This window comes from Pezoporus occidentalis, unplaced genomic scaffold (assembly GCF_034315485.1).
Source record: "Pezoporus occidentalis ecotype Australia unplaced genomic scaffold, CSIRO_AGI_Poc_V1 ctg14, whole genome shotgun sequence".
Lineage (NCBI taxonomy): Eukaryota > Metazoa > Chordata > Aves > Psittaciformes > Psittacidae > Pezoporus > Pezoporus occidentalis.
In genome coordinates, this window is record NW_026913209.1 from 1,397,726 (window position 1) to 1,411,754 (window position 14,029).

The window sequence follows — 14,029 nt, forward strand, 5'->3', positions numbered from 1 at the left end:
CCTAGTGTACATAGATTCTAGTATTATCTTACATCATTTAATATCACACTATCACAGTTCGGTTTCCTTTGGCAGCAATATTTGCTTGATGAAATTATCAAACTGTGATTAAGAGAGAAACCTGACCTTCTGAAAGACTTCATTTAACCAAAAATTGCCTTGCAATTTCCTTCACATTTTCCTGTATGCACGTAAAATCCTTTGTAAAGTAGGTCAGACTTTTCACTGGATCTCAGTATGCCTGTACATCATTTTAGTTTGGGTCAATAGTCCACTTTGAAGCTCACTGCTTGATCATCCATTGCTTTGGATCATACTGCAGACTTAGTAAGTAGTGGTATCAAGTCTTTCTAGAGCATCCTAGAGTTTTTTTGCAGAGTACCAAGGTGCCCACAAGAAAGAAGATGGTTTGCCATTGGGCTGTTTCTGCCCAGACAACTCATTTATCCTGTGGCCAGCTTCTTTTCCAGATCTTCTTTCCTTCACTGCTTTGTCAATCTACATAGGAAGCCACTCAAATATTTGTTTCAGTGATACCCCTCTGCCCCAGCACTCATCCTTTCCCATGCATGAGCAGATGACTCTGCATAACAGGGGAAGAGTGGTGGCCAGAACTGGGCTTCTCCCCCAGAGACATTCCCCATGCTTTACAAACCTTGCATAGCCTATGTCCAAGGGGTCATTAGAGAACAGTGGAATAAATAGCACTTCGTGATAGAGTTTGGCACCCGCCAGGCTCCTTTGGCTGGATGAGAGGGATCAGAAACCTAGTAAAGTTTATATTTATACCTATGAATTATTAGCTTTTTCTTCATCAGATCTCTCCTGTATAGCTATTTCTCCACTTTATGTAGGGTACACTGCCAATGGATAAAAACTAGGCCTTCTGCAGGTATATATCTTTTTCTTTTAAACTATTACTTAAAAACCTGACACATATTAACAAAAAACACCTTGCAGTGCTCAAAGCTGCACTGTGCTAACATATACCCTTTTTCTCAGTCACATTCCCACTTCTCCTATTTATAACTTCCACCATTACCTTTTGTCATAAATTATATCCAAACTTTTTTGTGGTAGCAAATATCTGCCTGCAAAGGCACCTCTCTTCTATAGATTACTGCAAAATATATTTACTAGAAGATGATGGTATTTTGTGGTAAGCAAAAGGAGATATCTTTAAAATAATATTGAAAGATAAAAAGAAGCATTTAAAATTACTCATTAAATTCAATGTTTCAAAAAGTGAGTGAAGTATTTATTGTCTCTGCTGCTATCACTCAGCCATGAATTTTCTGTCATTTTTTCACTTGCATGTTTTCAAACATAAAAGGCTTCTTCTATCTTCTGCTTTGTGTGGAAAAAATCTGACTCTCTTAAAGAAGTAACTAAAATAAAAACAGTCACCATGTCAATTACTTAAACTAAATATATTTACAAAATAAAATATTTCCATAAACAACCACTTGTTTAAAGCATCACTCAGATGCAGGTTGTACGAAAATGTGTACATGTCATTCCTTCAAAGTCTCCATTTCGTTATACTGTGATTAACAAGCTGGAAACAGCCTTTAATAATTACGAATGGCAGCCTCCATTCCCTTTTTACAAGTGCTTGCATGAGGGAATTTTTGTTTGGAGAAGCAGTTTGGGGAGGGATATTTTTTTAACTGTGTAAGAAATGCTGTGCAAACATGCATTCAAGTATGCACTTGACAGTAACCTTGAGAATGAGCCTGGAAGAAATTAAAAACACCTTGTAATATCAGCGCCTAATTGTTCATAGAGATGGTTAATCATAAACAGAGGTAGTCAAAGCAAAAAAGCACAGCAGACAGCAATTCAGAAGCCTGGATTACACACTGATAAGTCCCTTGCAAAGACTGTATCAGATTTTTAACTTGTATGCGGCTTAGATAAGATGCAGTCCACTTTGTCATCACTGACCAGGGGGCAAAAAGAGGATTAAAAAATACAGCAAGTTGATGGTAGTTACCACTGAAGCTTAAATCCCAAAGGTACGTACTAGTCACAAGATCAACTATGGCTACCAGCTCAGCCTCTAAAAGCCTCTGAGATGAAAAAAAGTTTTATCACAGGTGCTTCTGACCTCCTGAATCTTCATTTAGTCATACTGATGTCACTTCTTAAGAAGCATTCTCTTAAAGCAGTATAAAATACCAACAAAGTGCCACACTTAGCAAACAATCAGAAAAATAGAGAGGTAAGTTGTGAGATAATTCAGATAACCTAAGTCATACGCAATCATCTCATGATTAACAGCAGTGTCAGCCTCACATACTAGCTCTTATCCTTTCCTCTTGCTCTCAGTTACACACATTTGTATGGTATTCGATATTTCCAATATATTATTTAAGACTCAGAAGAGAAGCAATGCTGCATTAATGATGACTGACCTCCCGCCACTGAATCACTGGTGCTGATTTGAGGAGATCTGAATGGAAACAAATTCTGGACTTGAATTCTTAAGACCTCTGTTTTGATAGCTGGTGACACTGGCTACAGCTGCTTTCCATATGCCTCTGTATAATAGGAGGATAGGCGCGTGGGGGGAATATAAATGTATCAAATCAAACACCATTCAAGCACTAATTCTACAGAGTTTTCATGTTCTAGCATCAAGTAAGTTGAAATAAATTCAACACTGTATTTCATAGATACATCAAATGGAAATAAAGCTTGAAACCTCTAGGAAATATAAAAATCTAGGAATCTAGAAATATAGACTTGCTCAGAACTCAGACAAAAGGGAAAATATTTTCAGAAAAAATGCCTAAGGACAGCAACTATGCTACGTGAAAACAGATGCTGTAATACTAGTATAAAAGTCATCCACCCTATGTAACTTGACGTAGCACTCTTAAACCATGACAACTTCTTAGCACCATTTCCTATCCTTCAAGTTCGATATAACGATCTCACTACAAAGAAAAGGCACTCACAAATGGTAAGTTCTCTTCAAAACAGCTTTAAACAGCTATCAGGAATCTTAAGGAAATCTGAAACTGCACCATGATAGACTTTTCGGGGCAGTATTTCAGTTTATCAAATGGTAATTTAAGAGTAACATCTAAAACTATACTATCACACTAGGAAGCTAGTGTGATACTAGTGCGACTAATTACTCTCCCATCTAGGTTCACTGGCTGAATATGGGCATAAGTGATTCCTCAAGATCTCTTGTATAGATCAAATCTGGTACTAGGTAGGTTCTGCAGGGTCTACCAGAGTGGAAGTCTTGTTGATATCTTTATGCAGGAAATAATAACTTATTAAAAAAAAAAAAAATCCACCCCCCTCCTCCAAAACAGAATTAAAAATGCTGTATCACCATGAACCCGGTAACTGCATCAATGAAATTGGTCGAAGCTGCCCTGAAACACTCTGCAGCTACTCTCTTTCATGATCAAACAGGCCAGACAGACGTTACAAGTCTGACAGGTCCTCCTTCCAACACACTCACTGCACAGCTAAGAAAAATTGAGAGTTAGTTAAATATGCATTTCTCAAACTGCATGTTTGCCATTGCCATATATAACTCAAAGAATGAATAAACAAACAAGTATAATAAACCAGACAAAAAGCCCAACTGCCTGACAAGAAGAATCAAGCAGAACTGTGTAATCTTAGATTGATACCATCCTTAGAACAGGCTTGGAGGTTGAGTTTACAGCTTTAAAGCAAATATATAGCCCCCCCTCCATCCCTGTTCTTATCTCCTGTCATTGCAGAAGCAACTGAATCCTCACCCCACTGTAAGACTGGACCTGAGTATACAAGAAAGCCCATGAAGAAGTTTGATAATCTGAAAAACAGATTGCATTTAAATACTGAAGTGTTTCATCAAAGCACTGGAGCATCTCTTAAAGGGAGATAAATTAAAGAGAAATAAAAAGAGACCTGAAGAGGTGGAAAAACAATTCTGTTACTTACCCTCAGATCTTCCTTTGTGTTGAAGCTATCGAGAAGCTGTTGGTAATGCCTATCAGTCATCTGTCGCAAGAGTGATAACAAACAGGAGACAAATTCCCCCTATTCAGATAAGACAAAAATAGAAATATTATGATGACTTCTGTGCCTGAGCTTAAACTGTCATATTATAAGCACTTAAAAATAATTAACAAATGCAAGGAAATTAATCTACAAATAGGCTCCACATTTTGTGAAAATACATGAGTTTAATTATAAACTTCCTTCCCATATAAAGAATGATTTTTCACCAAATGCAGTTTACTTGCTTAGCAAAATATTTGAAAGAGTTCCAGAAGGGCTAAACCAGAAAAATTTTGATTTGTGATTTGTTTCCCTTTTATCTGTTTTTAAACAGCTTATTTAGACTGCTAAAATCACAACCTCTTAGTCAACCCAGTTTTGAAACAAATATAAACAAAAATAATTTTGCAACAATTCTGGGAAGAATGTTCTTGATTTGCTTTAGGGAAAAGGATAATGGAGTCAGCTGTGAACATTTCAAAGCATTTTTTTCATCACAAACCCCAATATTTGTCAAAAAGAAAACTCATTAATTCAATTGCAATTCATTTAGGTTCTGAGAAACTGAACTTCCGAGATCTGAAATCAATAAAGATTAATTTTAATTTGATTGTTTTCTGATAGCTCTTTACATGCAAATGCATTTTTCTTAAGGAAATCCAAAGGTCTAAATCACTGACAACCTGAAGCAGAAGTTTCACTTTCACCATTGCATTAAATTCACTGGTTCTTAGTGCAATATCTGTAACACTGACACCCAAAAGCCATGTCTTCCTTGCACTCAGTTTAAAGCATCACATCCATTTTGCAGGTTATCAGCTAACAAGATTCCTCACTGCAGAGCGAAATGGTACCAAGGTACCAAAACTACTTGAGATGAAAGAAATGGAGCAGTCATGGCAGCATACGGCCTGATGCTGCCTGATTTTATGCTGCTGGTTTATGTTGCTGCTTTGTGCAGAAAACCAGCAACATGTGGGCTTCAGATCACAGTGAAACGAGTTTGGGACTACTTTGATGAGGAAGACTATATCTGATGGAAAAGTATGATGGAATTTTATCCAGTGTGCTGCCATGATACATCTCACAAAGAGTAATTTGTGATACATGCAGATTGAAATAATGGTAACATACTGGAAGTACTGCTGTACTCATATTGAGTACTTTATCATACTTGCTCTACAAATAGTTCCAAGAATCTGGCTCTGTGTGTTTCCATAAGCTCATACTGCATGATGTTTCTACATAAATGTATATAATTGCCTTATGCTGCGCTCTGAGTCACTTCCACATTAAGTATTCTTTGAGAGCCTGTGGTGACAATAACATGGCTTTTCTGATTCATAAAAAGGAAATTTTGGAACTTGAAAGCACTTCCAGAGACTAATTTTTTGGTGGTGTGAATGAATTAGGCTGTCATGGTGTTTTAGGAAAACGTAATCTGTAAGCAAGTGGATATCTTAGAAGAAACCAGTAAGCTCAGAAATTTGCTACACTAACAATCTAATACTGCAAAACTTACTTCAGTTTAGATTTTCTTGTGATAGCCTGATATGCCACAAAGCATACAACTGTAATTGTAATTTAAAGAAAAAACACCCAATTCTTAGATGTATAGCCCTGCTGAATCACAGTGATTAAAGCATGGTGTTATCTTACTAAAGAGCTTGGTTAGCTCCATAAAACACTTCATATGATTTGTTCTCGGTGGGATAAAATAAAACAAGCAAACAAAAAACAACCTCATAGCTTCTTCCACAGCTATTAAATGCTTATGAAATGTTTGATCTCAGGAAATTCTCATTTGAAAAGCAACCATATATTCATTAACTAAAACTGTTACAGTGTAAAAAACTGGGTAATTAATTAATTAATTAAGCATACAGTAAGATGTAAATCACACAGCATAGTGCAGAAAATCTTACGCCCTCAGCTTATACTGGGGTCATAGCCCATGCCATATTAGAACCGATTTGCCCTTCAAAAGCAAACTTTGCACCTTTCTGAGAACAAAGCAAAATAAAACCTCATATTGTTTGATCGATGCTCATCATAGGATTTCTGTAAATGCCACCTCAACCTTCTAATTCCCATGAGATGTTATAGCAGGTTGACCAAAATATCATTTGTTAATCTTCTAAAGGCATCCTCCATGCTCATGTGCTAGAAATGAAGCTCAAATGCTCAGCCCTGAGAACAACAAAATGCCTTTCAATTAATAAATTTGGATTTGTCCAAGTTAGCATCACAGATGCTGCAGGCATTTTGGAGCTGTTTCATCATGTAAAAATGCATGCATTTTTAGAAGTAAAATATTATTGACCAATACTCTTGTGTTTTCAGGAATTCAAACTTAAGCAGTTTCAGAAAACTGTTAATTTTGTCAGCAAAAGAAATATAATGAAATAATTCCTGACCTGAAACAGTCTCAAAAAAAAAATTTGTCTTTTGGGTTCTTTTTTTTATAGTCACAACTTAGAAGTAAATTTAATTAAAAAAATACTACTGATTCCACTGAAAATAAAAAAGGTGCAATTTTCTGTTTCCTAAACAAAATCTTAACATTGTTAATTGCAATGAAACAACAACATTGTTACAAATCTAGTAGTGCAAGCAGTGACAACTGTGAGATATTTCATTTTAAGAAACTTACAGTCACATCTTGAAACTGGAGGCGCATAGCAGAGCCTGATGGTTGTGGTCGGCTGGTGATCTCTAGTATGGTCCTTAACAGAATATCTAGCAAGCTGTTTACTATCACATCAATTTCTTCCAGGACAGATTTTTCCTTAAATAGTAAATAAAACGTTTAAGATTTTAGAATAGAAAGATGACCACAGTAATTTTTCCTTTGATGTCATTTTAGAAAAAAATTATAGTTCTACTACAAATGTTACATTCAAGAAACAAGGACTATTCTCTAATTAAAATACTGCTTAATTCTACTGTTTTTTTCTCTAACAGTTTTCAGTTAATTACATTGAACTGAAGTATACAGGACAGTTATGGGATGGACTTTGACTATGTAAGCTTTCATCAAATTAGCATAGTTCTATTTTCAATTAATGTTTAGAAGAAAGCAGGAAATAATATAGGAGAAATTTTGGGTGAGATTTTTATAGGTAACTCCCATATATTTTCTGGGGAAATTACCAAGAGAGGCTTAAATTCAAAAAGTAGAATTCTTTTTTCACACTTCAAAACTATCACCAGAAACAAGCAGATGGTGATCAACCTTCAAGACCTGTTTCAGCAGTAAAGACCAGCTACATTGCTTCCCATCAGCTGAGTAGCACAAACAAATTAGTCATTTATATAAGCCTACAACTGCTTGTACTCCACATCAATACAAAACAACCAAAGTAGTCACCACTAAAAGAGACCACGAATACCTTAATTACACACACGAAAGCACTTGATGAAGTCAAGCTTAGTTACTTTTCCTTTTTAATTCAGATGGAAATACATTTTCTCTGCTTCACAATGTTTTCTGTCTCCACTGCAGCAAGACACCACCTTAATCTGAGCGATTTTATCCATGATTTAAGCTGACATTTCTTTGCAGAAAGAAACACTTGATAATCAAATACACACAACCAAACTAAAACAGATCATTCAACTTTGCTGACATTGCAGTGTAGGAGTGATTTATTTATTTATTTATTTAGCTTCCTACACACCCAAAACATATTGTTTGTAACAAAACTCCAGATTCCTGTTTGGACTCAAGAGAAGTCTAGTGTCACGGCTGTCTTCTCTGTTACTCCATCTAGTACCAAACAATTGTTAACTTTGCTACTTAGGAAGGCAGACAGTATACAATGTATTTAGGAACTGAAACATGAGGACTTATGCACAAACTATTAGAATGGCTGATGACCTTAATTTTCGAAGCTGCCTGACTGTCAATTCACTTGTTCCCTTAATCTTTAAGTTATCTTGACTACCTTGGAATGAAGCAATGAATTGATGGAACTGATCCACAAAAATCATATCAAAGTCACCAAGTTGTTAATACTCTCATGTCTGCAAGATTACTAAAATCAGTAGCTGCATATCTTGAACATTAAAGAGAATTTTATGTAGACATCCACTCATTGTGCACATATCTGGGTTGGCGACTCCAAATGAAAGATCTGACATTAAGACCAGACATGTAAGCCTTTCTCCCAATCCAAACCCACAGCTATGCTTTATCATTTAGCACTTTATCTTGTGATAAGCTCTAACACAAATCCAGGAGCAGCTGCAATGAAAAAGCTGTTATAGTGCCAAAGGGGCAAGCCACTTCCATATCAAATCATTGATGGATCAACTTTAATTGCTGACAGTGGCATGAAATGAAGAAACACATAAAACAGTTGTCACTAATGCATTACAGTGTCATGTATTCTGGCCTCGATATGCATGTACTGCACTAACTATGGGCAGTGTTCAGTTTTAATTGTGTTATATCCCTTTGCCTGTCAGAACTTATCATCTTCATATTTGAAATACATCTATCTAAGCTAGTTCTCATATGCAGCTTTCACAGATCAATTTGCAAATGCAAACATCAGAAACTGGCCACAAAGTTTATCGGCTAACAATCAAGTGCAATTCCTCTTGCAATACTGAGATCAATCTATTTACCTATATCATCCCTGTGTCCTCTATGACTAATCAGCCCACAACTGAAAATGCCTCCAAGAGAAACTGGACATTTTCTATCCAACACAACACTCAAAAAGAGTCAAAGCTTGGCAGAACACTATGCCCTACAATTAAAATATTCTTGCATGGAAGAAAAGGCTCATGAGAAATCAAAATGACATGTTCATGCAGACTCATTACTCAGTGGACTCTTCAAAATGCTCCTTGTCACAGCCCAGTTCATGTCATTAAATGTCACTGAGACACATAAAGAAGTTCAACACCTTGTGGAAGTGACATAGTGTTTACTCACTGAGCTGTTCTTCTTGATGAGGCAAAATATGTTGCTAAGGATACGTGCACACATTATAAGGTCCTTCTGCTCTTGCAAATGCATGTGGAGATGATGCAAAACTACTGGAAGAAGAATGTATCGAGAATCTGGAAAAAATGAAAAATTTTATGAGTCCAAGCTTCTCATAGAATCATTTAATTTTAATGCATACAAAAAATGTGTTTTCAGTCTAAACCAGTATTTTTTATAAGCAGAAGCTTTCACTTGCTTTAACCAACATTTTTTCATAAGCAGAAGCTTTTACTGCATAATCATAATATTCTAAAGCAAAGACTTGAAGAATAAACAATATGCTGAAAATCAGTATGTCATGATTGGAGGAAAACATCACTGTGTGGAATATACTATATCTAACAGAAAATTCTAACGATTTATTCAACTGTCATGCAAAAACCTTGGCACAGGGATACTTGTATTCAAAATAATGTGAAATTGTGTTCTAATGTTCCCTGCCATGTGACAGGATCTCTTTGCAAGCCAAGGTCACAACAAGGTTCATCTTGAAATTATTCTAATGAGTTCTACTTTTCAGACAAGCAGTACTTTCAGATTTCATTCAGGATTTTCACTTTACCATATTCCTCACTCCTACTAAGTATGAGCAATTTAGACTACTGGTATCTACATGAATTGATTTGCCTTTCCTCTAATTCATTTTCTAAACACAGCTCTTTGGTGCTATTTTCAGTCCTGAATTGTCTCAAAATTATGCAAGAACTTCATTAACATGCTACTTTTTCTTGCTTCTTTTTCTAATTAAAGACAGCATTAAATGGGAAAAGCCTAATAATTACATTTGTGACAACACACACCTATTTACAACTTGATAAATTGAATGGGTGTTATCTGTTTCTATTTTGTTGTTGTTTTTAGATCTTTTCTCTAATTGAGAAATTAAGTTCACATAGAAATGTACTTGAATCATTTCCTCTATTAACATTTTAATGATGATTATACCCTACATTATCTAAATATATTCATCTACTCAGTTCCTTTGTTCATTAATGTAATTCTTTCCTGAAAAATGTAGCTTATCTAGCTGGGAAAATACTCCTTTAAAATAATTTTTCCAACCAGTCATTGTTTGTGGATTAGCCTTTCTAGAAACACTTCCCCCAAAAAATATTTCCTCTATTTTTTCCACAAGGGAGAAAAAGATAGATTTATTCTGAGATTTTATTTGATGAATGCTTCTGTCACTCACTGAATTATAGCACTAATCTTGGTTTTCTCATTATTCCCTTCTTTTCACTGTCTAGTTACCTTTAACAAGACAAATCAGAGTTCATCTGTACACACTATTTAAGTATATTCTTGTTTTTTAAAAAAGCTCACCTGCTCTTTTTAAACAGGTATTTCATGCTTATTATTTATTCAGGTGCTCACTATGTCTTCCTATGGAAGAAAATATAAACAAAGACTGTATGGCAGTAATCAAAACATGATCAAGGAATCCAAAACTAGTGGCACTGAAACCCAAAACTGGGAAACAAAGAGCCTCTATCCAGTAACTGCTTACTTCTGCAAGTGTCTCAGTAGGTTTTCATCAGGACTGGCCTGAGTTTGTTATCTGCCTCTAGCACTGCAGCTGGGCAGAAGCTTTTCAACCAAACCAACAAGGCATTTTCCATTTGTCTAAAAACCAGAAGCTCAGCAAAGTGTTGCCTCAGGTACTCTGAGATGTCAAAGAGTACACAGCTGCCACCAACAAGATCTACAGGGTCAAAGGGAAAGCAGGCAGAAAGCTGGCTAATGTGCAGACCTGTGGTTAGGGAAGTGACAGCTTCTGATCCTCACTGCTAAATCAGCTTATTGATTACTGAGAGATTAAAGAAACAGAGTTAATGGCTTCTGCTGAAGCGAAAAGCAGGACTCTCCATTCCTATTAAAAAAACCCTTGCTTCTAGACTACAGGGGATGGTGACTTTTCCTTGTTTTCCATTACACCTTACACACATCAAATTGTTGACTATCGGGTAACCCATCTTCAAGAGGAGAGAGGAAGGGGTCATTGTGTAAACCAACCTGTGGCTCTGTGGTTAGGGTACTCTCCTGTCCAGCACATGATGGGAAGCTGAATCCAAGCTGACAGAGCACTGAACCTGGTCTTTCATTTCTAGGCAAATGGTCAAAACACTACCTAACTCCACATCTGTCACAGAGCAGATCTAGTAGTTCTTTCACACCATTACTAGTCTAAGTGTTATCCTTTGGGCCATAGATCCTCTGAGGACAGCAGGACCTCTCTTGCAGCTACAATTCAAGTCCCTCAGTCCAGAAGGTGAGGAGAAAACAGGAACAGCACTCTGCCAAGGCGTTCCTTCTTGGATAAGTCTAAGCAGCTTCCTGATGAGCACACTCAGGATATGGTACCTTTTCTGAAGAGCCCACTACTCTGTGTGCTGCTCATATGTAAACACAGCATTATGAACTCCATTTTGAAGAACAGAGAATCTATGTGTAGCAGCACTTGTCTTACAAATAGCCAACAGTTACATTAAGCATGGCCTGAAGCATCTCAGGCAAAACAGCATCCTCATTCAACTGTCTCAAGTATTCCATTTTTGCAAAAATGATCAGGAGCTGTGTTTCACCAAGACCAAACAGATTAGCAAAAAGCATCTTACAACGGCTTTCAAATATACCGGGGGGGGGAACAGTGCCAGGTACTGAATTAACCACACCATATTACACAGCTTCAGATATATTCCTTATAAGTCCATCATCTAAACACATCTCTGTCTTGACCTGTTCAGGTGAAGAGATGTAATGGTATTGAAGACGAGGAGAGCTGGCATATTTGCTATGGGCAATGTTTGGTTTTAATTGTCTCATATCCCTTTGCCTGTCAGAACTTACCTTCATATTTGCAATGCACCTATCTAACAAAGGACTCTCAGTCTCTCAAAGAGAGGGCTATGTGAGAAAGTCTGGAGAATGTAGCATACAACATTTGTCTCAGGTTACTCTTTTTCTTAAAAACTGCCAGCTGCAAAGTCAGCCATTCTGTATAGGAAAATTAATGAGCACAAGGAATGGTGTAATAATCAGAACTCTTAGCCATCACTCATTGTCCCAGTTATTCTTCTGTGCAGGAAGCCAAATTAGCTGACTGTCTAAAATGCTAATACTTGCCCTTTACAAATATTATACTAAAAGAGAGGAAAAAAAAATCATGACATTGAGCTTTTCAAGTACATGCTTGGCATAGTTAGAGATTACTCTGGGCAATCTGTGTGACTTTGCAATGCAAGCTACATTAACATTAAATATTTTACTCACAGCACAACTTTCCCACTTACTTTTCAGTTAGTTGCAAAGCACCTGCACAGACATACAAAACTTAACTTATTCTAGTCTATTTTAAAGATTAATTTCAGAAATATGAAATATTCTTTTAAATTACTATATCTGAGTCAAAACTTCAGTCTGCTTGTAAAAAAAAAATCAGTGTAATTGAACATTTTAAATAAATAGACAGCATTATCCTTGTGAGATATTTGACCAGTGGTGTTTCCAAGAAAATTCTTCCTCTTTGGAGGAAGAAACCTAGACCCTCACTACATTTTATGCGCATTACAAAGACAAAGAAGTAAATAGGAAAAAACAGAAGTAAAGTAAAGTAAGGCCTTTAGACCCACTAACTTTTCACAGGAGCTAGGCAGGTAACTTCTATTGTCACCTTTTAACATCTCTGTAGTTGTTACCTTATAGGAAGACCTGAAGTTTAAAATCACTGGAAAAGGCTTCTAAGTAAGCTATACCAAAGCATCAATACAGAGCCATTTCAGACATCCTACTCACACATGATCAGTAAATACAGTAAATAACCTGCATTCTCTAGAGAGGCAGGCAGAGACCAGATGCATTGAATACATCTGAAATTGCACTGAACATCTGTGCTTGGGCACCTTAAATCAACCCCTGATGTTTGATTTCAACAATATGCCAAATGTAGCTCCCAGTTTTAGCCAAAGCATAGCTTTAGTGTCAGATGATTTCTGCAGCAGTGGGAACTAATATGTTAGCTGTTCAGGCCCTTGCAAAAGAAAGTATGTGAAACTTCCATGCTAAACAGAATATACAAAAACAGGTAACAGAAAATGTTATCTAAGAAGCGCCCTCCTCATTATTAGACGTTTGGATAACTAGTTATTTTCCTGTGTTCCATCTAGTTCAACGTGTTAGCTAGCAGCACAGTTTACAGCATTCATCATCCTTACTTGGGAGACAGAAATCAATTATTTTCACAGCAGCAAGCCTTAACTTCACATTAGGATGTTCAGTTTACTCTGCACATTAAGAGTCTAGTGCAATATTTATTTCCCCAAGATGATTTTAAAAGGACTTCTTTCTAGGGATTGACTGAAGGAAAGTCTACTTAAAATTTTGTATTTTAAATAGAGAAAACGTGAAGGGCAAAGAGACCAAGATGCTGATCACCACAAGACCCTTCAACATAAAGATGACTGAGATCATACTGTACAAATGTTTGCTTGAGCTCCCTATTAGGGACATTGGAAGCTTATATCACTGCTGGATATCTTTCACACCAGTTTTCCTGGGGTCTAACAAATATATATTTTATTTGTGTGTAACACACCCTCTACAAAAAAAATTAATATGTAATTTTCATTGCATTCATAGCCAAACCAGTTCATATGACGTCTTAATAGTGAAACTGGATTTGAATAAAAAAAAAACAACAAAACACTTTCAGAAAAGGAAGCAAACAAAAAATATTGGCATACACCTGAAAGTAGATTTACAATTCCAAGGAAGTGCCCAGGACCCCCTTATTTGGCATTAAATAACTCTCTTTAATTACATTTATTAATTTGTATCTTCCAGTTAGGCTGAGCTAACCAAGACAAGGGGAGGAAAATGGAAATTATGTTACCTGCTCCCTAAGTAGTTTCAAAAAGGAAAAATGTAACTTAGAGTGTCCTTATGATTGCTCCATGAATATATATGTCATCGTCTACCCAGAGTATCAAAGAGCTGATCAGTCAGCTGTAGGGAGCTAAC

The 14,029-nt window shown here is 36.4% G+C and overlaps 1 protein-coding gene across 5 annotated transcripts in view; it reads right to left on the minus strand.

Annotated features, from left to right (window-relative positions):
• Positions 1-14,029, minus strand: part of DOCK4 (dedicator of cytokinesis 4) — a 243,807-nt gene that overhangs the window by 59,403 nt on the left and 170,375 nt on the right. For all 5 annotated transcript variants that reach the window (XM_062609561.1, XM_062609562.1, XM_062609560.1 and 2 more), the window contains exons 24-26: positions 8,960-9,087; positions 6,668-6,802; positions 3,955-4,053 (exon numbers count right to left, since the gene is read on the minus strand). In XM_062609561.1, the coding sequence (XP_062465545.1) occupies positions 3,955-4,053; positions 6,668-6,802; positions 8,960-9,087 (362 nt within the window). The remainder of the gene's footprint in view (positions 1-3,954; positions 4,054-6,667; positions 6,803-8,959; positions 9,088-14,029) is intronic.